At 30.1% G+C, this 24,633-nt stretch overlaps 1 protein-coding gene across 5 annotated transcripts in view; it reads right to left on the bottom strand.

Annotated features, from left to right (window-relative positions):
- Positions 1-24,633, bottom strand: part of LOC129962499 (RING finger protein nhl-1-like) — a 38,370-nt gene that overhangs the window by 11,502 nt on the left and 2,235 nt on the right. Inside the window, exons 1-5 of one of the 5 annotated variants that reach the window (XM_056076240.1) lie at positions 14,770-14,935; positions 8,255-11,093; positions 5,535-6,942; positions 4,174-4,224; positions 2,434-2,715 (exon numbers count right to left, since the gene is read on the bottom strand). In XM_056076240.1, the coding sequence (XP_055932215.1) occupies positions 2,434-2,715; positions 4,174-4,224; positions 5,535-6,942; positions 8,255-10,560 (4,047 nt within the window). In that variant the 5' untranslated portion in view covers positions 10,561-11,093; positions 14,770-14,935. Of the gene's footprint in view, positions 1-2,433; positions 2,716-4,173; positions 4,225-5,534; positions 6,943-8,254; positions 11,094-14,769; positions 14,936-24,633 lie in introns of those variants that run through there. The other 4 variants (XM_056076239.1, XM_056076242.1, XM_056076241.1 and 1 more) reach the window with 4 other exon arrangements.

A 24,633-nucleotide genomic window follows, 5' to 3' on the forward strand; every position in this document is an offset into this window, starting at 1 on the left:
ACTTTTTTTTTAATTTTCAAGTAAGCAACAACAAAAACCCTATCATCAAAGATCAAATCCAATTTATTCATAAATTCGAAAAATATTCCTACCCATATGCTATTAATAAATGGAGCCTTCTTCGTAAACCACCTTAAAAGTTTCTTGGTACTTTTACTTCATTTTATCGATACTTCTTAAACCACCTCGCAACTAGCTATGAAATTCTTATGTTTCTTACTTCTTCGCTACTGGTAATGATATGAAATACTTTTGCCCTTGATTATTTTTTTTTACTCTCAATCTGAATACAAGCGCTCCAGTATTAAGATTCAACCAAATATCCATCAAAAAAGGTATACATGTGACACGTTTGGTTCTTCTAGGTTAAACGGTCTAACCTGTAAAGCGCCAATATTCACAAACACGCATTCATCTTTATTATAACAAAAAATAAAGATAACATTTAAGTTATTCAAATTTAATTCATTGAATCTACGCCAAATTTGCACCAATTTATAATGTATTTTTTATTGATATTTGGTAATGGATCCATTTGGTAATGTCTATTCATCAACGAACTTATATTTAATAATTTATTTTTTTAGAATATTTTATAATCTATAATTTTTATTACGTTAATATGAATATTCTTGTATATATTTTTCAGTTTTAATTTTTAAAAGAATGTTCGCCTGGTTACATTTTGTTCGCATTCCACTTAACAGAATTTTTTTTAATTATTTTACTAGCAAAAAATTAGAATTCCTGTTCTTTTAATAATTTTTCATTTCCCAGACTGAATAAGGATAGCTGAAAAGGAAGATATTTTATAATCCTCAAGTACCATTGCCACTTAAACTCCTCTTTTTAAGTTCATTCAGAATTTTGCTAATCTATTCTGGCAACAGCTGTTCGTTTGTTTTCTTGTTTGTATTGCCTTTTATTGTTCGTATATGTATGCTGTCAGATGTAAAAAAATTAAAGTGAGCAGGCGAGTTTTATTAACGAACTTGGTTAAAATATAATAGAGTTTGGAATTAAATGTATATTACTTTCCATTTATTTCTTCGTAGTAATTTGTATAATATCTAGAAGACAACTTTCATCAGTAGTGACAGTCATTAGAATTTCATAATTTTGCTGAAAGTCTCTGGACGTGTGCAATGCACCCATGAATAATCAAGATATGCGCTTTTTCTAGCTCTAATAAATATGACGAAAATGAATTAAGTACAATTGGAATGGTATAAATATGTCAAATATGCTGTTCTCAGTTTCTGATAAGTTATCTCCTCCATATGTTATTCTATTTTTCGTGTAGATAAATACGATTTAATACCACAAAAATTGTGTGCCTTTGTTGAATAAGCAATTATAATCGTCTTGCAAGTACTAAATGAAATTACTATAAATATATTATCTCTGTAAAACTTACTGAAGCCCTTAAAATTTAATTTTAGAGAAAATGATTTTTAACTACTTGGTTTTATTAATTATCAGCGGTAGAAAATGGTCATGCGAGTAGCTTAGAGAAACTATTTCTAGAATTCGCACTCGTTTCTTTAAATTATCAAGGAAGAGTTCGTGGAACGGAAAATAGCAGAATTGTCTCAAGGACGTCCTCGCAAAAGAAGAATGCACCATAGAAAACGTGCTGGAGAGCTGACAAACTCTTTCTAGGTGTCTCATATGATTCAGCTTCCTACTTGAATGAGCAGCATCTGAGTCATTCTTGACTAATATTCTACAGGTATTTTCGAACTAAGAAACTTTTTAAGTTACAAAATTTTGTGAATGGAATTGTGATTTTATCCATATCTCATTTAACAATAAACATTTATTTTCTTTAAAGGATTTTATATACAGTTTCAGATAGCTGTAAATAAAACTTTTAAACATGTTAATAATAAATCTCATAAAATCAGTTTATAAGCGTAATTTCTTATAAAATCAGTTAAATGCGTAATTTAATTAATAATCTAAACATTTTAATTACCTTCCATAATTTAGGCTTCCACATATTTTATAGTTCATTATAATTATTACAGAATATTATATATTTTAATTCACTTCTATTATTCACTAATTATTATATATTTTACTATAATGCACTATTCACTATTATATATTTACTATAATTCACTAATATATATTTATAAATAATATTATATATTTACTATAATTCACTAATTATTATATATTTTAATTCATTTGGCGCTAAACTAATGGAACCAATATTTAATTCAAATAATCGATTAGCTGAAGTTTGAAGAATTAAAATACTTTAATGTCATCGAGAACAGACAAGTATTCAGAATTTCGAAATTTTAGCACATCCATAAACGAGGAAAAGTCGATTTCAAAAATTCCATCTTGACGTACATGAAATAAGTGGAGAAATAAAAAGCATGTAAAAAAATGTGAACATTAGTTGTAAAGAAGGATATTTACCTGTATGCGGTGGTTCTCCTTATCACAGACATAGATGAAGCCCAGGCTGTCTGTAGCTATACCCCACGGGTAGCTGAACCGACCATCTGTCCGGCCTTCGCATCCGAAGGCTCTGAGAAATCGGCCCGTCGGATCGAAGAGCTGGATGCGGTTGTTGTAGCGGTCCGACACGATGAACTGGCCGATCCGGTTCACTGAGACTCCTGCTAGGCAGTCGAACTCCCCTTCGCCACTACCGTAAGTCCCAAACTCGAATAAGAACTTGCCGATTGAATCAAACACCTGAGTGGCGAAAACAGAGAAAATAGAAACGGTGGTGGAAACGCCCTTTCTTATTAAGAATATCAATTAACTAAACAACCATACATGTATATATACGTCACATGCATTGTCACTGCTGCAATTAAATGAATGTGACACTGCTATTTCTGAATAGACTCCTTCCTACGTTATGTGCTGATTAATTCGTGGCTGATATAAAATATAAATATATGGAAATTAATGTTTAGATCTGAATATGTTTTAATTAAATGGTTCAGTTCATGGTGAAATTTATAACTGTATTGTTTTTAGGCAATGGAATGATATATATTCTTTAGTGAGATCAACTCAGAAAGTGAAAATTAGCATAAATATTAAATATGTAGTGTCTTATGGAAACGAACTGAATATTATTTCAGTAAATTTTATTTAGATTCTTAGTAGAGATGTTTTTTTTTTTTTTTCAAACTTACATTTAACACATAAAAATATTCACATTAATATTACTAAGAATCGAAGTGTGAATGTTTTTCGTGTGCAAATTAGCTACGTGGTTGATTTCCATTAAATAGTTTTTGACTTATTAAATATAAGAGAAAGTGTACTATTTCTAATCATATGATTCAATTTAAAATCATAGAATTTTTATAAGAAGGCATTTATTAATAAATATACACCTGCCTTATAATAAACTTTAAGATTTCATCTTTTTAATAATGTTTTAATTAAATAGGGACTTCCATATTGTAAAAGCGATGGCCTCTCTTCATTATCTTTAATATAAAATGTATTTTACAAATGTTTTTGTTATGATATACATCTTAACAGGATTTAACATTATTAATATTAATATTATTTCTTAAGTAATGAGATTTCAAATCTGTTTTTCCTGAAGAAAATTACTTTTGTCTTAAATGTATTTTGTCTGAAATATCAACTATAATGAACATTACATCTTAATGATAATAATATATTTATATATTATCATTAAGTGTGTGTATGTGCCCAAGGTTTATTCAAGGCAAAGTATGAAAGAGTTAATTTGCATTACAAAGATAAGAATAAAAAAATGCCAGCAAATTCTCTTGCAATTCGCAAGCAACAGAGGCATGACAGAAATTCAGAAATGAGAGATGCAGTGATATAGAATGCATAGAGAATTTATGTAGTTAAAAAAAGTTAGATTCGATTATTTTAATATTTTATTCCACCACTATTTTTATTTTCTGTGCTCTTGCACACATACACACAAACCAAAAGCATAAAAGGCAAGCATTGATTTTGTTAAGCAAAGCAAAACCAAGCAAAGTACAGATGAAAATATAAAATTACAAATATGCATGGCAAAGTAGAGTTAAATTGTAAAAAAAAAATCTAATATTTTTGTTGGTTCTTTAGTTAAACCATACAAGTGATACAAACAACAACCGCAAATGTAACAAACCACAGTGCATAGAAAAAGAATTCAATAAACGATACTTTAAGCAGGTTTACATCGAAAAAACGTATGTAAGTTTTCTTCTGATCATTCTGTCAAAAAATAAATGAATAAATAATCAGAAGTGTTGAAAACTAACATAGTTAATTTTACAACACTCCTTTTGAGAAGCATATCAACAAAAAAAGCTAGAAATCGAACAAAATCCATTTAACAATTTCTACTTCAATCAAGTTTAAAAATAATTAAATTTTAATGAAGTTTTTAGAAATTGTTCGTAGCAAAATATGTGCTTTAATTATAAATTCCTGAATAATTTACCGTCTTTCATAATATTCTATTGAAAATCCATGTGTTCTTATTTTCACCAAGTTTCTTTATAGGTTGAAAGTAATGTTGCTAAGTTTTTAACAGCAGTACTTAATTTATACATAAAAATGCATTAGTTTGTCTTCACTCAGTAATCATTTAAAAAAATATATAAACATTTTTAAATATCTTGTAACATTTCGGAATTTAAAGGAAACAACAGAAAATTCTAAAAATTTTCATACTAGATGGTTAAATCCTTAACAATTTATATATATATGCACATCATTGTCTCAAACTTTAGTGCATTTCAGCATTTACTATTTTTTCCAAATATTTGCCACACTTATCTTTACTAAGAACTACGCAGAATTACATTTTTATTGCAGGGAAAAATTACAAGATTTAACTCATAATTTATGAGTTAATTTTAGCTATGTTTATCAATATTTGGATAAATGTCAGAAAAAAAATGTTTTTTGCAATTAAATAGAGTGGCATCATGGGAAATCTCGACTTCCCAACTACTAATTATACAAGATGTTAAAGCTCAAAGAAGTTTAGCCATTGATTATTTTTTATCGTGTAAAACTGGTTCTTTGAGAGATGTTGTCATGAAATTAAAGGATCATGCGAGCATTTACATAGGAAAGAAATGATAATAGATGTGTCCAATTTAATTTCCCACAATTTCAAAAAATGAATAGTGATCAGCAAGCTCATTAGTTATTATTCTTGATGAATTTTTTCAACAATTTTTGTGTCTTATTAAAATTAATATTCTTATTTTATCTATATGAAACTACAGACTATTCCGAAAAGTATTTTTGAGGGGAGGGACTTTAAATACAGAGTTTTGAAAAGAATGTGAATTATTCAATAAGAGAGCTGAGAATCGTAAAAGTTTGGGAACCTTTTCTTTAACACATTTTCAATTAGGAGTATTATCAACTTTTTAGAGATTTTCTGCTTGTGGTGCAAGTATTTTCGTAAACGAAAACGGACGTTTATTATCACTCATCAGTTATTATTATAATAATATATGATAAATTAAACAAAAATAAATACGAATTCGTAACACTTCTTAACTTACTTGTATCCTATGATTGCTGCTGTCAGCTACGACAATAGAGTTTTCTGGACCTACAGCAACTCCTCGAGGCCAAGTGAATTGTCCTGATTCCGAACCTCTTGAACCTATTTTGAGAAGCATCCTGCGCTTTTGCATATAGTTACTTCTGGGATTTGAAAATCCATAGGAATTAGACAAAACCGGATCTCTGCCAGATGGCTCCTCATCGGAAGACTCGCTGTCACTCTTATGGAACAAAGAATGAGAACTGCGACTTCGAGGCACAACGCGACCAGCCGCATTGCTACCATATTTACTGTTCAAGTATTTAGCCCAGCAGGTATTGCTGTTACTGACCGGTGAATCCGTCGTGGAGGACCTCGTTCTCGGAGTGTCTTCGGATACCCTCTGTGATCGAGTCCTATAACTTGGAACTGAATCTGGAGACTGCTCGTCTTCATCTTCTACGCCTGAATTGGAATCAAATCCCAGCCCCAACTCGTGGGAGCTTTTACTTCGGGCAAGGAATGGTCTGCGTCGGAATCTGCTGGCACTAGTTTCATTCCCACTACGTTCCGAAGAAATTTGATCTTCAGAAGCATTGGATGTAACAAGAGGTGTAGTGGTTCTGCTAAGACTATGATAGTTGGTCGAAGAGGATGCAGAGCTACTATCAGTGGTATCTGTGTCATCCGACCTCTTCCGACTTCTGTGACCCCTAGTACCACTTTGGTCGATTGAAGGTCTGCGTTTTGTAGAGTCGTTAGCATGCTTGTATTCTTCTTCGGCATCCTCATCATCTGAAACTTTTCCTTCGGCTTCAACTGGATCGTCGGAATCTTCTTCATCACTATCACTCAACTGTGTTTTGGAGTTGGCATTTTCATTATTTTGGGCTAAAGTAGACGACTGCTTTCCAGCCCCTGTGCCTTGTGAATTAGTTGTATTTTCAAATACAGGATCAGCAGATTCCTTACTCTCTTCGCTTTCGGTACTGCTAGATTCACTACTTGCTTCTTCTTCATCATCTTCTTCTTCGCTATCTGAACCACTGTTTGCTTTTGGCTCATTTGGAATTGTTGAACTTGGTGCTTGGGGTGGTGTTTCTTCTTCGTCATCTTCATCTTCGCTTTCTTCCTCGGATTCACTTTCTTCCTCTTCATCTGTCTCATGCATCTCAAGAAGTCGAGGTTCTGGTTCTGGAAGGCGTCTCTGACGGCTGAAAAATGAGGATTGTACAGGTTTAGGAGGTTCTGGGGCTGGTTGATAAGTTTCTTCTTCTTCAGATTCTTCGGATTCTTCACTGTCTTCTTCGTCATTGTGGTGCACAGGTGTTGCTGCACGCGGAGGCAATTTCTTGTCCAAGGGTTTCCGTGATGTTTCGCCAGCATCTAAGGATGTGGCCTTGACCAGCGGCGAACGAGAGAACCTGAAAATTCAGAAAAATCTCGTATAAATAATTTTAGTATAAGTCTGTGAGCAAGATATATGAATTTGGGATTTGTAGCAGGTGTCCTTCTCCCTTATTTAAAAAAAACGCATTTTTAGTTGGTTAGTTATGTTAATCTAAATTTCTTTAGATTAGCAGGTTACAAAATAAACTTCGGATTTCTTTCTTTCTTTTTTTTTTAAATAATCATGCTTGCTAAGAGTCAAATAAAAATAATAAGCTGAAAGATGACAAAAACTGTTTACATTTATAGACCTTAAAATAATAATATTACGCAATTTATTGAAGAAATGCTTTATTTTCTCCTATATTCGAAATTGTTTATATGGATGCGTTGATTGAGTCCAGAATTAAATTTAGCAGTACGAATTTTTAAGTAAAACAAATTCAAGTAGTTGGAGAAGTCCCTTCTCTTTGTTTCTCTTTCTATCCACATAATATGAAGATTTTTACGGCAATGAGGTAGCTTTTTTTAATTAATGATACTTCTTATTGTTGAAAGTTCATTGGTAAAAGTATTTATAGATTTCACGATTTAAAAACATCTAAAGAAATCCATAACAACATAATTATGAAAATATTATATATGATATAATGATTTTTTTTCTTAGAAAACTAACAAATTTTCAAATAGATTTTCAGAACTAATCAAAATTTTAAACATCCAAATTACTATTTAATTCTCAACATAATATGAAAATTTTTTAATTTGAAATTATTACATTTGTATTCCATATTTAAAAATGTCACTTCATTTGAATTAATTTCTTAGTAATTCTTCTTCAAAATAATTAATTCACTACTGTCCCAAACTAAATTTTAAAATTTAGTTAATTGAACAATTAATCCATGTATCAGGAGAGTACAAATATTTTTTTTCTAAAATCAAAACTATCTTGTATAACTAATAAGCATAACAATATGTTATAAAATACAAGTTTTCAGCAAAATAATTGATTCTATATAGTTTTAAACATGATTTTTCTACTAATGAATATAATCTATGAATTAGTTATTCAGATTTCTTCGTTAAATATTCAGAAAATTCCTAATAAACTAAGGAGTTATTTTTATAACTGAAGCAAATGCTATTTGAAATGAAACGGGTAGAGTTTACCAAGATGATCTTAAGAAAGATTCGTTATTTCTTGTACATTGTTAAACGAATTCAGAGATTAGTTCAATTAAATGGTTAATTGTTAGTGATTACTTATTATTTTAATCTAAAAGATAGAATCGTAGAGATCCCGAACTACACAGAACTTTAGGGGTTCTCAGGGAGAGGACTTACCCCTGAGATTGGGTAGATATATCTTCTAGACTACTATTACAGGAGAAGAACACATTAGCAGAAGAATCTGAACTACAACAGGAGTCATCATTACTTGTGGGTTCGAGGGAAGAGATGGTAGGCAGAAACGATCTGCGGCAGAGTGGGGAGTAGCGAGAAGTGGGGCTCCTGGCATCCTCGATGGGACTAGATACTCTGGTCAAGTCAGTACTTCGATACCTATTGTAGTTTGGTCTTTCTTGACCTGTAATATCCAAAGTAAGACGCCTCGTTGGTGTTGATGGCCTACTATTAGACAGGAAATTGGGCGAGCAACGATTAGTATCCTGTTTAGAACCCTCATCGCTAAGAATTGAGGTAGGTCTATCATACCGGGTGTCACTCTGGTGGCGGGTATAAGTATGCCTGCGTGGAGTTTTTGTATCCCGAAGCCCCACCAAATCCTTACTATTCCCCACTTCTGTATCTTTGGAATCTAATTCAAGGTCAGTGTTCGATACTTGCCTGGATTGAATCCTGGGTGGCTCAACAGTTGAATCATCAAAGCTGGTGGTACCACTTAGACGTCCCCTGCTTGAAGTATTCTCCGAGCTTTCAACCACTTCTGGCACTTGTGGAGGTTCTGTAGTGTCTACAGTAGCAGGAACCCTTGTTGAATCAGCAGTGCTGCTTCTTCTCGAAGATACGACAGAATCTGTCTGAGAAGTCGGTGTTGTCGAAGAACTAGCTTGTTGATTTGCTCTCTTTTGACGATCAATGTCATCTTCACTTTGCTGCCTTGATGTTGGCCTTTTAGGTTGTGTAACAGGTGGTGTAACAGGAGCAGTAGGAGTTACTGTTGGTGTGGACGGCTGTTTGTCTTTATCTGATTGTTGCAACTTTTGTTTCACTTCATTCTGATGAAGTCTTTCTTGGACTTTGGGTGAATCTAGAAGTTTAACAACTCCACTAAGAGGTCCTTTGCTGGCATCATCTAGATCGAAAATTCTTTCTCTTTGTTGCTGGTTTTCGTCAGCGAATCGGACAGTCCTTCCTTGATGGGGCTCGGAATCAGGCTCTTCGTAATCTCGAGGGTAACGATTGCGATGACCATAATCATCGGAATTATCCCGCCACCGAGAGCTCAACGCGGTATCTTCCCTGGAATATCGATTAGACACTCTGTCTTGATAATCATAATCTCTTGATCTTTCGCTATATCGACGGTAACCATCATTATCTCTTCTATTGCGACCTAGCAGAGGAGATGTAGGTCTTCCACTGTCACGATCATTGTCCATTCTTTGATTGATATCAGAAAAGGATCTATTGTCACATCTTCGAGCAAACTGTGCGGCTAAACGATGGTCACTTTGACTTCGCATTAAAGCATTTGAGTTTGGCATCAAAGATTGTTGAGTAGGAACAGGATTCATAGGAGCATTAATTTTTAGTTCTCCGAAGTCTGCTATATTCCGATGAAGAACATCGGGATCAGCTCTAGGTTGAAATTTAATTCTTCGAGTAAAATCAGTGTTATCAACATCATAAGTGCGTAAGAAATCAAGCATTTTCAGAAATATTTGTTTATATTCCAAGAGTTCAAGATCAGACCACTCATAATCATCTTTTATATACTTATCTACAAGTTCACAATTGCTTGAAATATTATTAACTTCAATTTCCAAATCTTCCTTCAGCTTAGAAATGGCTTTCATTTCGGTTTGAGTATATGTTTCTAAATCATGTTTCAATTTATCTTCAGTGACTTTTAAATCTTTAGAATATCTCCGCACTATATCATCAATTTCATCTTTTACTTGTTTGCAATTCAGCTGTAATTTTTCGGCATTTTTCTTCGTTTGCGATAAGGCTTCAGATAGCTTGTGAAGGCCTCTTCTCACCTGATTGTTTATTCTGTTAATTTCGCGTCTTAAGATATCTACGTGGGCCTCTTTACAGTCTGGGCAAATCTTTTTGTCGCAGTGGGCACATTTCTCGACATTCGCTTTCTCACTGCACACACTGCATCGTTCCATACAGGATGGAGGAGGCTCTGGCTCTTCTCCTGTTATATCTCTATGAAGCTCCAGAAACCGCATGAGCGTAACATTTGTTGGGAACTGCTGTATTCCTTGATAAGGAATCCTGTGCTCTGCACGACATTCTGGACATTTGATTTGGCGACGAGCATAATCTATAAGTCCATCAAGACAAGGTTCCATGCAAAATGTATGCTGGCATGGCAGCAGTTTGGGGTTGCGATATCTGTCCAAACAAATGGCGCACGTCAGAAGCTGATCTAACTGACTCCAAGCGGAAGCCATATTTCAGTATTCGGTTTCGCTCGTTTATATCGAATAAAGTTCCTTTTTACTTCCAAACTAAACTCAGTTTATCTTAAAAATACAGTTTAGGAAATTGTTTCATCCTTTCGTCAGAGTATCAAGGATGTATGCGAGAAATTTGTCAAACTCGCTCGAAGATCTGCTTTTATATAATCTTGGCAAAATGTGGTACTGAAAGTACTGATGTGTTTTTGACCAAAAAATTTAACTCGCTGATTTTCTTGTAGCAATTTGAGGATAATATACACACATTAGTATCACACACTGTTGTTACATATAATGCAAGTTATACGAAGCGTTAGTTCTCTCAGAAAAGCTTATGTTAATTTTAGAGAGCACATTGAAAACAGGCAGTTACGATACACCAGGACATCTTTTAATTGTCTGGTCAGTTTGTCACTTCATCTTTGCTGTGTGGTTTTTATCCTTTTCACTTGAACATTCTGTTACATTCAGAAATCCATTACAGATAGGGGGTTTTTCTGTTAACACCACCCTTTTCTTTGAAATGTCTGAAAAGAGAGTAAATATAAAACGTATTTAAGTATGAGCAACGATTAAATTTCAAACAAGACATAAAAATTTAACGCATAAGAAATGCATACGAAATCTTATTATATTATACGAAATGAAAATAATGAATAACGGGGTAAAATTTATATTCAAGTATAAAATATGAAAATTTAAGTGAGATTCAAATTAATGATCAAGTAGGTGCAAATTATTTCCGAAGTTATATGAATAATACACAATAACATTTCAAATTATGAACATTTTGGTTGCTAAGATTATTGAAGCACAGCGATAACGCATATAAAATAATCAAAATAAAATTTGTAGCAGTTGCATTACTCTATCTTCTCTTTTGGACAATAGATGTCAGTGCATGATTAGGGATACATCCGATAGTGCAATGTGATTGTTATTAAAATGAGATGCTGTTCTGTGAAAAGTGCGCGCGTTTATGTCTTGTCTTGTCTTTCGTATTTGTGTTTGTTTGGTGTGAAATGTGAACATTAAAGAAATGTCCCCGAAAACATACGTCTGCTTGCTTCCATTGCGCGGATCATAATGATCTTCATTCCACCACAAATTCATATAATCAGTGATGGAAAATTAGTCTGAAGTTAAATCCACTTGTTTTGGGGTTCTTTGTCTATATGTACAGTTTTTTGAGTTGGTTTATTGAAAAAAATCAAACACCTGACTGTCAGTTTGTAATTGTTCCTGAAATAAATGAGTTTTCTCATCATCTGTGAATAAATAAATTAATTCCGAACTCGGTGTGAACTTCTCTTTCAAAAGTTCAACAAGAAAGAAAACATGTGATGGAATATATGGGAGTTGAATCATAAGAACAAAAGTCAATCTGCCTACGTTGTTCCATTCTTACAAAAAAAAAAGTATACATGCAATACTTTGGCAAAGCAAGATTTACTGTTTTGAAGTTTAGTTACAACAAACATGAAACGCTTACGCTTTAAGAAAAACACTGAAACTCCACAGGAAGTATGTATCGGTTTCGAAAGACAAAGAGAAATTTTTAACTGTTTGGTTTTTCTCGTTACTAAAAAAACAGTACTGAAATTGAGTCATACTTTCTTGCCTGATGAAGAAATTAGCTAAATCCTGAATCTATTGCTTCATGTTTCCACTCTTAAAGTTGTTGAACTTAAAGTTGTAAAGTACTGGCCGATACCTGGAGTTCATTGACTAAATATAAAGCCGCGGGTTAGATACTCAGGAAGAAAGATGTTCGAAACAATGCTATCATCTTGCAGTCATCTCTGAGTGAGAGAGACAGCTGCGTTTCTATTCTAGTGGACGCCTTTTGGCAGTGCAGTTTTCGTTTCCCCGAAGGGCAAATATTTTGATAGCAACTGCTCGACACACACAAAAAAAGAATGAGACTTTGGAAAATGGAGAAAAAGAGCTGAATTTTAATTTTTTCATTATAAGAAAACAAAAATGCTCATTCTACATAAAAATTTATCATGTTTTTTATTCTTTTTTATTATAGAATTGGGGGTAGAATATATAATAGAATTATGGGCAATTTTCCATTTAAAAAATACTTCTTAAACTTTTTCTTCCAGTTTCTAATACATTTACATTGTTTTTTTAACTCTCTATTTATGTCTCTCTATTTTGGGAAAGATGCTTATGCTTATAGATATATGCTTATAGATATATTTATGCTTGCAGATTAGGAGTCAAAAATAATATACAACATAAATTTGGTCATATTCTCTTCTTTAGTCACTTTTAGTGCTCACGATACAGGCTGCTTCATCAATTTTCCCTCATTAAAATAAAATTTGAATTATATTTTTCTTTATTATTGTATAGATATTTGATAATGACTTCCATGATATTCTTCATTAAAAACAAAAGTGTTTTCACATGTTTTTATATGCATTGTTAATTCTAAATGTTTCCTTTAAAAAAATTATGGAAGTTTTTATTTAATAGTTTTAAAGAATATAAATTAATATAATTGGCTAAATACTTCATACTTGAATCTTTTTTCGCCAAGACAAATTTTTCACAATTGTTTTTAAAAAGCATCATTTTAATTTGACTTATTATTTTGACTATTCTTATAATAATGGTAAAATCATCAATTTCATTAATTTCATAGTTATTTTTCCCACTTGCATTTAAAAAAATATTACGTTTAAAAACATACTGTATTTATTTCCTATTTTATAAATTTAGAAAGCATTTTTCGAAAAAGGTTGTAAAATGCATTTTTTCGCTTCTTTGATTAACTCGTTACATCAAGGAAATATTTATCTTCTATTCAATGTGCAAGAACTTAAGTACATAAAAGAATTAAAACACATGCAACTATGAACCGGAACTATTCGAAGGCTTCCTCTAATCTTGATTTATGTTTAATTCTTGCATATCTATATTTTTACAGATGCTTTAAATATTCCATAACATTATTATTTTGAAAACTATACTTTAAAATGACAGAATATATATTTTATACTTATCGACGTAATTACTTATAGACAAATTGAGAAATTCCCAAAGCAAAAATTAAGAGATGAAATTAGCAGTCACAAATAGAAGATTAAATACGTCTTTGAAATTGAAGATTGTGAAAATAATGTTTGAAATTATGATTGTGTTTGAAAATAAGTTTCAAATGCATTAAAGGAAATCTTGTTTGATTAAAATAGATTGATAAACTCTACATTAAAAACAAATTATTAGATAAAATTTTTTCTTTAAATATGAAAATACTGCTTCAAAATAACTATACTGTACTCCGTTTCATTTAATAGTGGATAAAAAATGCATCCTATTTGCCATATTATTCTAAACCCTTGAAATGTCAATTAAAAATTATTTTAACCAGTCATATGAGTTTTATTGAATTATACTAAAAATATTTATTTAAAAATCAAAAATTACATATTTGGTTACAGAAAAAAAAATGATTTTTAAAATTTGTGGTTTTTAAAAAGCCACAAATTTTGATTTAATGGAGTAGATGTGGGAAACATGCATTTTTTTTTCAAAATAAGCAAAAACATCTCTTTCTTTTTTTCAAGAATTGTGTTTTACGAAACAAATAAAGTTAAAGTCAAATAACGTAAACTGAAATAAATCTTTTTTGAGCAACATTTTACTGTTTTTACATTTAAATACATTATAACTTAAAATCATTAGAAATAATAGAAATGCAAAAGTAAACTTAATAAAAATGACTTTAGAGAAATTTAATGTTAAAACTTTCTTAAAGTAACTATCTGTTAGCAATTTTTAAATACAAGAGACAGATTTCCTTTCGTTTAATCACGATATTTGTTAAAGATGTAAAGTAAAATCAACAGTATAGAATAGGTTAAGATACAAGAATGACGATTATAAGAGACAATAATCTCAGTATACGGAATAAAACTATTAAAGTGCATTTTTAAGAAAATGATTTCAGCTAGCATGCATCTTATTAAAACAAATCAATGAGTTTCACATTTTGGAATATTTCCGCTATGTCAGTTTAATAATATTTACACAATAAAAATACATTCCTTTTATTTACAAATAATTTGTTTTATTTACAAAATTACACCAGGTTAAAAAATTAAGATAAAGGTTGAAATAAGAAGTTGCACGAATGAGTTTATTTTAATTCCTAAAAATAATCGGACAACTGTAGATTATTTTGCTTACTTCGTCAAGACAAATATTTGTCTTTAAGGATTCCTTTTTGAGCCCATTAAAAACAGTTATCACTCTCCAGTATTCCGGTTCAATAAACTCCCTCAGCTTATTGAGCAGGCCAGACTATCGTTAAAATAAACTTCTCGCACTCACACATAGAAGACAACGTTCCGATCTCTTTGCAGATCCCGGTCTGAATGATGGCCTCTCGAGTCATTAGCCCATCACTTTTTTTGAATAAAAAAATATTGCTGATGAGACCAGTAACCAATGCCAAAGTCAACTCCTCGTCCGGAAATAAAGAGCTACACAGTTTTCAAGGTGCACGTCTCCATTATGGGCCCTTATCCCAAAATAGATGACCTAATTTTCGTTTCACACTATTTATAAAGGCAAAAGAGACACAAAGGATTTGACTGCCCACTTAATTGCTCTTTAGTCTCCTTTTTACAGTTTAAAAGGAATTTAAATGTTTCGCACTTAAACTTGTAATTTATTAAGAAACTTAGCTTAGAAAAATATCTTTTATTGAACATTAATTGCTAAAAGATGATAAATTATTTTTCTTACAAAATTTGGAAGGTTGATAACAGTATACGATAGAGTTTCGCTATCCGGCATCATAATATTTATAAACATTTAGATAAATAAATGTCAAATTGTTAATTCTTTTTCTTTCTACAGTTGGTCATGCACCTCTTGCAAATCTCATGACGATTAAATGTTGTGATAATGACTATCGTTATTAAAGACAATTGATTAAGTTGAAATTCAATTTTTGGCGAATATATGGAGTTGATTTTATTGAATATTTTTAATTTCTGAATAGATTTTTTTATTTACTGCTTGAATTTTGTTTCTGCACTTATACTTTGGAAAGTTACAATGATTTTTATACTTACATATTCTGAATTTTAATGTTGTATTCATAATTTTAAATGATATTTTCTCAAAATTTAAATTTTGGTGAAGAGTTCATACGAAAAAGCCTCATAAATTAGAAACGAAAGCATATTTTTGTTCAAATTTGGTATAATAATTCCTCAATCTGTTTTATTGCTCCTATGTTATATGCTCTGATAAAAAGATTTTTGCAATTATTTTAATATTTCGAAATATTAAAAAATTAAATATTTCATGTTATTTATCAGTCCCATTTCAATATTTTAAAATGATTAGAAATACGGCTTTTTTTTCTGTACAAGAATCAGATTATATATAGATTTCAAGTTATCTACATGATTTTTAAAAAAAATCATTTCGTAAACTGCTAAACTAGAAGATTTTTGCCTTGTACCTCTTTTTGCAGAAAAAAAAGTCATTTTCAAACCATTTTGGTTTTTAAAATGCATTTGAATTCCATTGGCGATTCTTTTTCTCACTCTATTTTACACAAAATTCGAAAATATTAGCATTTTATAACATTTTTCGAGAAGTTCGAAGTCCTTTTAAGCAATTTTTTATGTTCTAGTCAATTCTAATTCTGTTTGAGGCTATTATATGTGAGCAGCTAAAGGAAAAAATTTGTAATGAATCGATGAACTCGAAATACAACCTGCTGGGATAAATTAGATTAAAATGATTCATAGGAATGATTAACTTATTTATTCTCATAAAAAAAACTTTTTTCAGAATTTAAGTAATGATGAAGCTGTTTTCAGACCTTATTCATAGTGGATTTTCAGGACATGGTTATTGATTTTCTATCTGTGAATTACCTAAAGTCATTTAAATGTTTAAAGTTTTTTCATATGTTTTGCTCCAGTCAAAAATACAATACTTTTCTGTCATAAGAATTGCTTGCTTGTGACTTCTGCCATAAGAACTTGTGCTGAGTCTTTTTGTCATAAGAGCTATCTATATATATGCTTAGATTTGTTTTTCTTTTCCACCCAGACAAAACTGAAATAAAGATTTATTAAAAATGCGCGTGATAATAAATCTAGAGGACTAAAAATTATTTTTACTGATTCACTATTAATACATTAAAAGAAGTATATTTTAATTTTATTCCAGGAAAAGGAACTTATTTTACGTAAAAGAAACTTCTTTATTATATAAAATCCTGATTAACATAGAAAATCAAATTTTAATGCTAAGATCTTGCCATCAGTCGCCTACTAAGAACGCATATACTCTTGTTCCAAAAGTTCATGGAATTGTAAAATATATGTTTTAGAAAAACGTAAAGGCATGCAAACACCAATCATAAACACGTTTATTTTAACCATATGCGACTTGCGAAAAATATTTAGAGAAAATAATTCGTATTTCAATTACATAAAAAAACGGAATTAGATGTCCTCAAAAGCTTATAGAATAGATGAAATTCCAATAAAAGCTGTTCCATATAAAGTTTTTAATAGTCTTAAGTCCTTCCGCTTTTCAGTATGCTATCATGTATATGTTTTTCCAACGACATAATTCAATATCTCTGGTTTTATCTCTGGTAATAATATCTCTGGTTTTAAGTTTTACTTTGCACTTCCAATGGCCGTCTTGAAGACAATCACTGGATAAAATATCCCTTCATTCTCATATACCTGCCGAAACATAATGCTCCCACATTCCCATTTGGATTTAGATTAGAGCTCATCGGCGACCAATCAAAAATAGTAAATTTTTTTTAGTATAAATATTTTTTCGTCGAGCATTATTATGAAGTTATTCCCAATTTCGTCTTATGTAGTCTTCAAATGGTATAAGATAATTTTCTATCTGTTTTGGAGAACTTTGTCGGCCATCTAATAAGGCCAAATCCACTTGACATTTGAAACTGCAAGCCGCCCACACCATCACATTTCTTTCCAGAACTTCTTAAATAGGATTAGGAGTCCATTATAATCTATTACTAATATGAAACTATGAAAAAGGGAAACTGCGAGCCATTTTTGCGTGGATCATATAACTAGATTCTATAATGATGATCTCGAAATTTGCAACCCGGAAATTCTAATAATTTCGCGAACCGACATTTTCTGACATGAAAACATTTTTTGAATCCGTCATAGGCGGTCTTCCCGAAAGAGGTTTTGACTTCATATGGCATCTTGCGTCCAATTTCGATATTTCTTGTTTCTAATGGCACTTGTCATAGACAAGCCCACTCACTTTAAAAGTCAGTGATTTGAAGCCAAGGGTGCGTCTCTTGATTTTCAGTAGCGCCATCTAGAGCCAAGAGAATGACTTAGCTACACACACGTTACAATCCTTTTTACGAGCGGACTTCATTCATGCATTTCATTCACAGATCGTAATTTAGACATGAATCAGAGAACGATTACCCCTGTTCCAGTACCCCCAGTGGCATTACTCTCGCCATGGAGGACTTTGTGACCACAACAGATTTACGCGGGCGCCAACCACCACACACACACACACACGATGGTCTTCGGCCGGCGGGGTTCGAACTCGAAACTCAAGGGACACGAATCCAACGCCCTACCACCCAGGCCATACCGGCGCCCGATATTTCTTTCAGTCTTTTCGAGCAATTTTTCAAATTCAGAATTTTACTCGCTTCTTCCTTAAAGAGTTGCGAAGCTTTAGGCATCTTGAAACGCAGAACAAACGATGACTTTCCCTTTCTTACAGTGTATTTATTAAGCTCCCAATTCATGTCATGATTACTGTCACCATATTTGCATAAAATTGCATTTGTCTATAAACTTTTAGACAGATTATTTCTGTTTATTCTACATTTTAAAAACTGGGATTAAATATGCAAAGTAGAAATGCTATTTTTTTATTATTATTATTTAATAGAGGTAACATATCTACACATTAAGTTTCATTAAAATACATCATATACGACAAAAAGAACAGGCAAAACACAAGATTCCATGAACTTTTCGGACAGAGTGTAGCTCGCTATGCATTTTTATCAATTTATAAGGAAACATAATTTAATTAAATTATTATGTACATTAAATTTTCAAAGAGTAAAGTCAGTGTGCAAGAGAAGAATTGTACTAAATTAAAATTAATATTCTAGAAAATATGAATATTTGTAGTAAATAATTTTTAATTGTGCAGAACATAACTTATATTTCATTTTGATTAAAATATAATTTAATAATTTGATAAAATATTTTCTATAGTGAAACTTTTATAAAAATAATTAAATTATCCTTGAGATTCTGGAAGATACTGGTATTGCAGCGAGCTGATTTTCAGTTACTCTCTAAAAGTAGATAACTGATGAGGTTTTCCCACAAACTGTTCTATGTTAATACTAAATATTTGAAAAATTATATTGAATGCTATGAAGTACGCAAAATATCTCAGTACACACATTAATTCAGATTGCAAATTGAGTTGAATTAAACTAGCACATTATGAATGGCAATAAATATTATTATATTAATTGCTTTGCTTCCATAAAAAGTAGAATGTAACATTATATATTTTTTGTTGTATAGTACACAATTAAAAACCGGCAGACATTTTGTGTTCCCTTATGTTGTTAGCACGTCCATTAATAATGCATAGTAGGACTACCTCTTTCTGCAATATTATGAAGTTGCTACTTTATGAAAGATACAAGTTTTTGACCTGTTCGTAAAAATTTCACAGCATTCTTATAAAAGAAGCTTGATAAATTTCGTCATCGAAATAAGACATTGTGATCTAGCTCTAATTCGGTGTTCCAGTTCATTCAACAGGTGTTCTATAGGAATGAGACAGACCAATCAAGACATGTATTTTTATAGCCGTCTTTGTAAAGTAGTAGCAATCATTGCAGTTAAAAGAGTACCGCTTCATATTAATTATTAATATATCTGAAGAACAATCAAAACATAAAAGTGCCTTTGATCATATAGTGAATAACACTATGTAATAATTCTGACATTTATTCAAATAATGTGATTAATTTAATAATGTTTGCTGTTATTTATGTTGCCCAATTTACTCAAATTTAAACTACGTATTCAATTTATATGCAAGGGTATTTATGTGTGTGCGGGCGTGTTTTTGTGTGTATGTGTGTGTACGCGTGAATACGTGTTTGTGTGTCTGTGTGTATATCTATTATATATATATATACATAATTTTCTTGCAAAACCAGATAATAATTCGGGAAAGTTATCTTATGGAAATACAAGTTCAGTATGAATTAATCATAACGAATTAAATACAAATAAGTGTACAAACAATAATAGAAATGCTAACGTTTAGAGAAGAATATTGGACGGGTTAAAATTACGGTGCTACGAGTTACAATTTCTTTGCTTTCTAGAAATTGACGTATCATAAAAAATTCAGAGCATTATTCAGAAACAAATATGCTATAATGTTATCTTTTTAGGAATTTCTAGGATATAAATTAAACTGAATTTGCTCATCATTCATAATTTTAAATTTAATTACCCGCACGAAAATTAACCTATGCAATTACAATTTTAAGCCATTTAATTGTTATTTATATATTTTTGAGGAAATAATCAAATAAACTTGATAAACTTGCCATCTTATCAAATAAACTTGATCAGAATTTGTCTTCCAACTTTGCTTATTAGTGTTATAATGTGCGTTAAGGTTAAGAGTTATCAAACTCAGCTTTAAAAAACACTACTTAATGATTTCTTGCTTACTTGATGATTATTAGTGAATAATTTATACTTTCATAATAAGTTATCGTCTCATCATGAGCCAACAATTGAGGCTTTCCTTTCAACTTTAACACATTTATTTCGCATTTTATTAACATTAACAAATTTTTATTTCAAAATATTCTTTTCTAAAGAAGTATTTTAGCAAAAATGTTAAGAAATATGAACTGTTTAATAATATATTCGCACAAAAACCGTTGTAAACTTTAAAAAAAAACTATTTTAACCTAATTTAATTTTTTAAGGATCGTTTCAAGAAAATAACAAAACTTTAAAAAAGTAACTAAAATTTTTAAAAGTTTGAACATAAACTTTACAATAAATTTCAATAAACAAACCCTGGCCTTTAAAGACCCACAGGTCATTGAAATAATTTGAATGAAAATATTACTATTTTTTTTAATATTGTGTGTGTGTGTGTGTATACAAAAAAGTACTACAGCTGCTTTGATTTAAAATATTCAAATTTACTTAATTCATAAAAGTTTAAAGTTACTTATTCATGCATGAATTTAAATCAGATTTTTTAAAACTTTGAATGCTGTGTATTGGATATAATTCAGTTTATAAGTGGAGAGTTTCCTTTGGACCTACAAAAAAGCTTAATTTACTTATTTCTTGAATTACTAAAGTTCAGTAAGGCTCCTGAAATTTAATGCATACATTTTCTTCTATTTCGATAATTGAGAAATATTAAAATAATTTCTTTGTAAGTTTTTATCTTTTACGTAGTATTTTATTTTTAGACGAAAAATCAACTTTGGAAAAAATACGAGCGCACATTTTGATTTTAAAAACTCAAAGTAACTAAGAACTGTACTTGAAAAATAATATTACGTTGAAATCCTTTGTAAAATTACGACAGTTATTGGCAATTCTTCAATTTGAACAGAGCCCAGTTTTTTTTTTTTTTTTTTTTTTTTTTTTACTCCCACATAACTCCCTACAAATGTGGGTTGTGAAGGATTGCTTTCACGAGTTCGAATGTAGCAAAATAAGGAAATAACTAATTAGTAGTAAGTAAAAAATTAAGGCGTGTTTTGTTTTTTCTGCAGTGACTTGTTCAATCATGCTGTCTTTTAAAAGATCACTATTAATTTTTTTTTTTAATTTTCTTTTTTACAAAAAGTAAGTACAGTGATTATCAAAAAATTCGAACTCGAGATTTTGACGTATCTCCATATTCAGACCTCATGAATTCCGAAAAGCACATATTTGTCTTTGAACTTGAAACTCAAAAACATTTTGAACTCGATGAGGAAGTTCTTTATGTGGTCTTTACACAAAATTTGTAAATTTCTCCCAAATTGTGAGCAAAGACCCGTTTTTGGAAGTATGTCTATCTGAGAATAATGAATACAATCCGAAGGTTAGTAAATAATTAAAAATACAAAAAAACCTGATTGATAAAATGTTGTACACATTTTTAATATTTAAAAAAATGATTGGCATCAAATTTTAAACCAAATCCGTCAAACGATTGACCATTTGCCGATCTTTACATTTTCATGCATATGAACATAACAACTCAAAATCGTAATATCTTGGATAAATGAAATTGAATACATAGTCTTGTTAAGATTATTATATAAAAGTTTTATATCAAATTCTGGTTTCAATCAATTGACAAAAAGAAGTTTAAAATGCATACAGGACTTTTTTACTATACTATGAAATATAGTGAGACTGAAAACAAATATCTCAGCACTCATGGTCTTCATCAAGTTCCATTTTGTTTTACACTTTGGATACATGGTGCACATTATTCATAAGAAAGAATGCAAAAAAAAAAAAAAAAGTTTTCAGGAGACCGTTGTTTTAAACTGTCAATAATTGCTGAAATATGAATAGAGGCAGATTTATTTATCTTAGGTGCCATACAGGACTGCTTATCGCGTTATTGCTTTAGTAATTTTTTCGTCGTTTTATGCAGGATTGCGTTAAACAAAAGTTTATTATATATACATGCATCGATTTATCCCAAGTGTCCTTGTTAAGAGTAACTAATTGAATGTGCACATATTTCTATAATTATGAATATAAAATTTAAAAATGATAGTTTTTTTATTAATATTTTTATTTTATATCGATGTGCCAATGAATTTTAAAACTTAATCTTATGCAAAAATGCAACTAATTTTACACAGTTTTTCAGTTTCCATATCTAGGGAATACATATAAAATGAACAATTAAAAGCAATACGAATAAGAATACAGAAGAAAAATAAACCAGAAAACATTAACAGAATTCTGTAAGATCACACATAAAAAAAAGAAAAGTTAAATAGGATATCACTATTTCCAAAGTATAAGCTCTATTCAAATATTCAATAAAAATTAAGTCCTTGGGTTTATTTCAATTATTACATTATCTTGAAATAAGATTTTTTATGATTATATTAAATGAATTGATAGAATTTTAATGAGAACTATCAGCAGTTTTACTTAGTTTACCTTTTTACGAAAAAGGTCAATTTTATGTTATCAATAAAAAAAGAGAATGAAAAATAATTCTCGCTAAATTTTAAACAATAAAAATTATTTTTAAGTTTGTAATTTTATAAATTTTGCAACTAATCAAACTATTATTTTATATTTTTTTTAATTCAGTACAACGATATAAAAAGAAATAAGCATGATTTTATATGAATTTAAGGAAAAATAAGCACGAATTACGAAATTTTTTTATTAAAGCATTTTTGTTACTTTTATTTTGTTACTCCCTGTATTCAAAGTTGTAATATGTTAAAAAATTATAATCTGGGTCCTTTTATTATTCATTTGTCACTCTTACGTCAGTCACATTCCAGAAAGTAATTCAAATTTAAAATGTAAAAACTTCTTCGTGCTTTATAATAGAATAAATAATCATTTGCTTATTTTTGAGACGATGAGTTTAAAAATGTAGTTTTTTTTAAATGTAAAAAATAAATGTCAGTGCCGAAGCAATAAAAAAAATACAATCGAATCTCTATATACAGAAATTTTAATATATTCAGAAAAAAATTCAATAGAAATTTTGATATATAAAGAAATATATGTTGCAAAATTTTCATTTCTTACTAAATGCACTCATGCATAATTAATTTTTAGGACTAAGAAGGTCTTTAAAAAATTTAACTAATTGCGAAATTTGCCATCAAATGTATGAAATTTGCACATTTATTTGAAATTTTCCAAAACTGCCTTTCCGGTCGCTTCCAACAATTTCAAAGATTTTAATACCAAAATTATAATTGTCCAAAGCTGTTCCAAAAAAAATTTTTTTTCATCCACTTTTTACATCTAAGCTGAATTTTTTATTTAAATTTAAGGTTTTCATTAGAAGTCATATTCACTTAAAGATATTTCCAGGTAAACAAAGAAATGTGCAAATGAAGTTAAGAACACTGTGAACTATGACTCACAAGTAAGTGTTTATTACTTTTAAGTATGCATTTTTATTCATATACAAAATCTTCAGGTACTTTTTCACTGAAATATTTATTCATGAACCTTAATAAAAAAAATTTGTTCGATATATAGAAATTTTATTCAATATATGGACATTGTCCTTCTAAAAAAAGCTCGATTGTAATTCTAAATTCTTACTTTGCACGCTATTATGGTTTTTAAAGCTGCAAAATATTACTATGAAATAATTCAATATTTTATTGATAACTAATGTTCGAAGATAACTTTTAAAAAATTTTTAGCGATTTAAAACACTTTTATTCTAAAGGGCATGAAAATAAAGCATTATATAAAGTACGTATTATGCAATTAAATGTAGATGAAAATTTGTATAACAAATGAAAAAATTTACTAAACCAAGTTTATTAATGTCGATTTTTTTTTTTGTAAAGTGGATGCAGTATCTAAATTTAGCATTTATGACAAGTTTTCTAAAATAATAAATTTCTAAAATATTACACAAATGTCTTCATGGTAAAAGTTTTATAAGACAGAAACGTAAGATAGTTTTATGAGACAGCAAGAGTCTTATAGAGACAGAAGTATTTATTCTTTGAAATTCTTTTACTTATTCAGATATAAAGAAATGTCAGTATTATTTAGTTAATAGTTTCAGTATTGCAAAAAAATTACATGGTGCGAAAGAGGAAATATTTGTACAAATTTGTTTAATGTAATAAATTACATTTCTACGCCTTCAATAAGCTCGTTAATTAGCATCAATCACATCAGTTATCATAGTCAACTCTAAAACGGACAGTTCTAAATTCTTTAAAAACTGCCAATAATCTGTCAAATTTGGCATTTT

Source organism: Argiope bruennichi, chromosome 3 (assembly GCF_947563725.1).
Source record: "Argiope bruennichi chromosome 3, qqArgBrue1.1, whole genome shotgun sequence".
Classification (NCBI taxonomy): domain Eukaryota; kingdom Metazoa; phylum Arthropoda; class Arachnida; order Araneae; family Araneidae; genus Argiope; species Argiope bruennichi.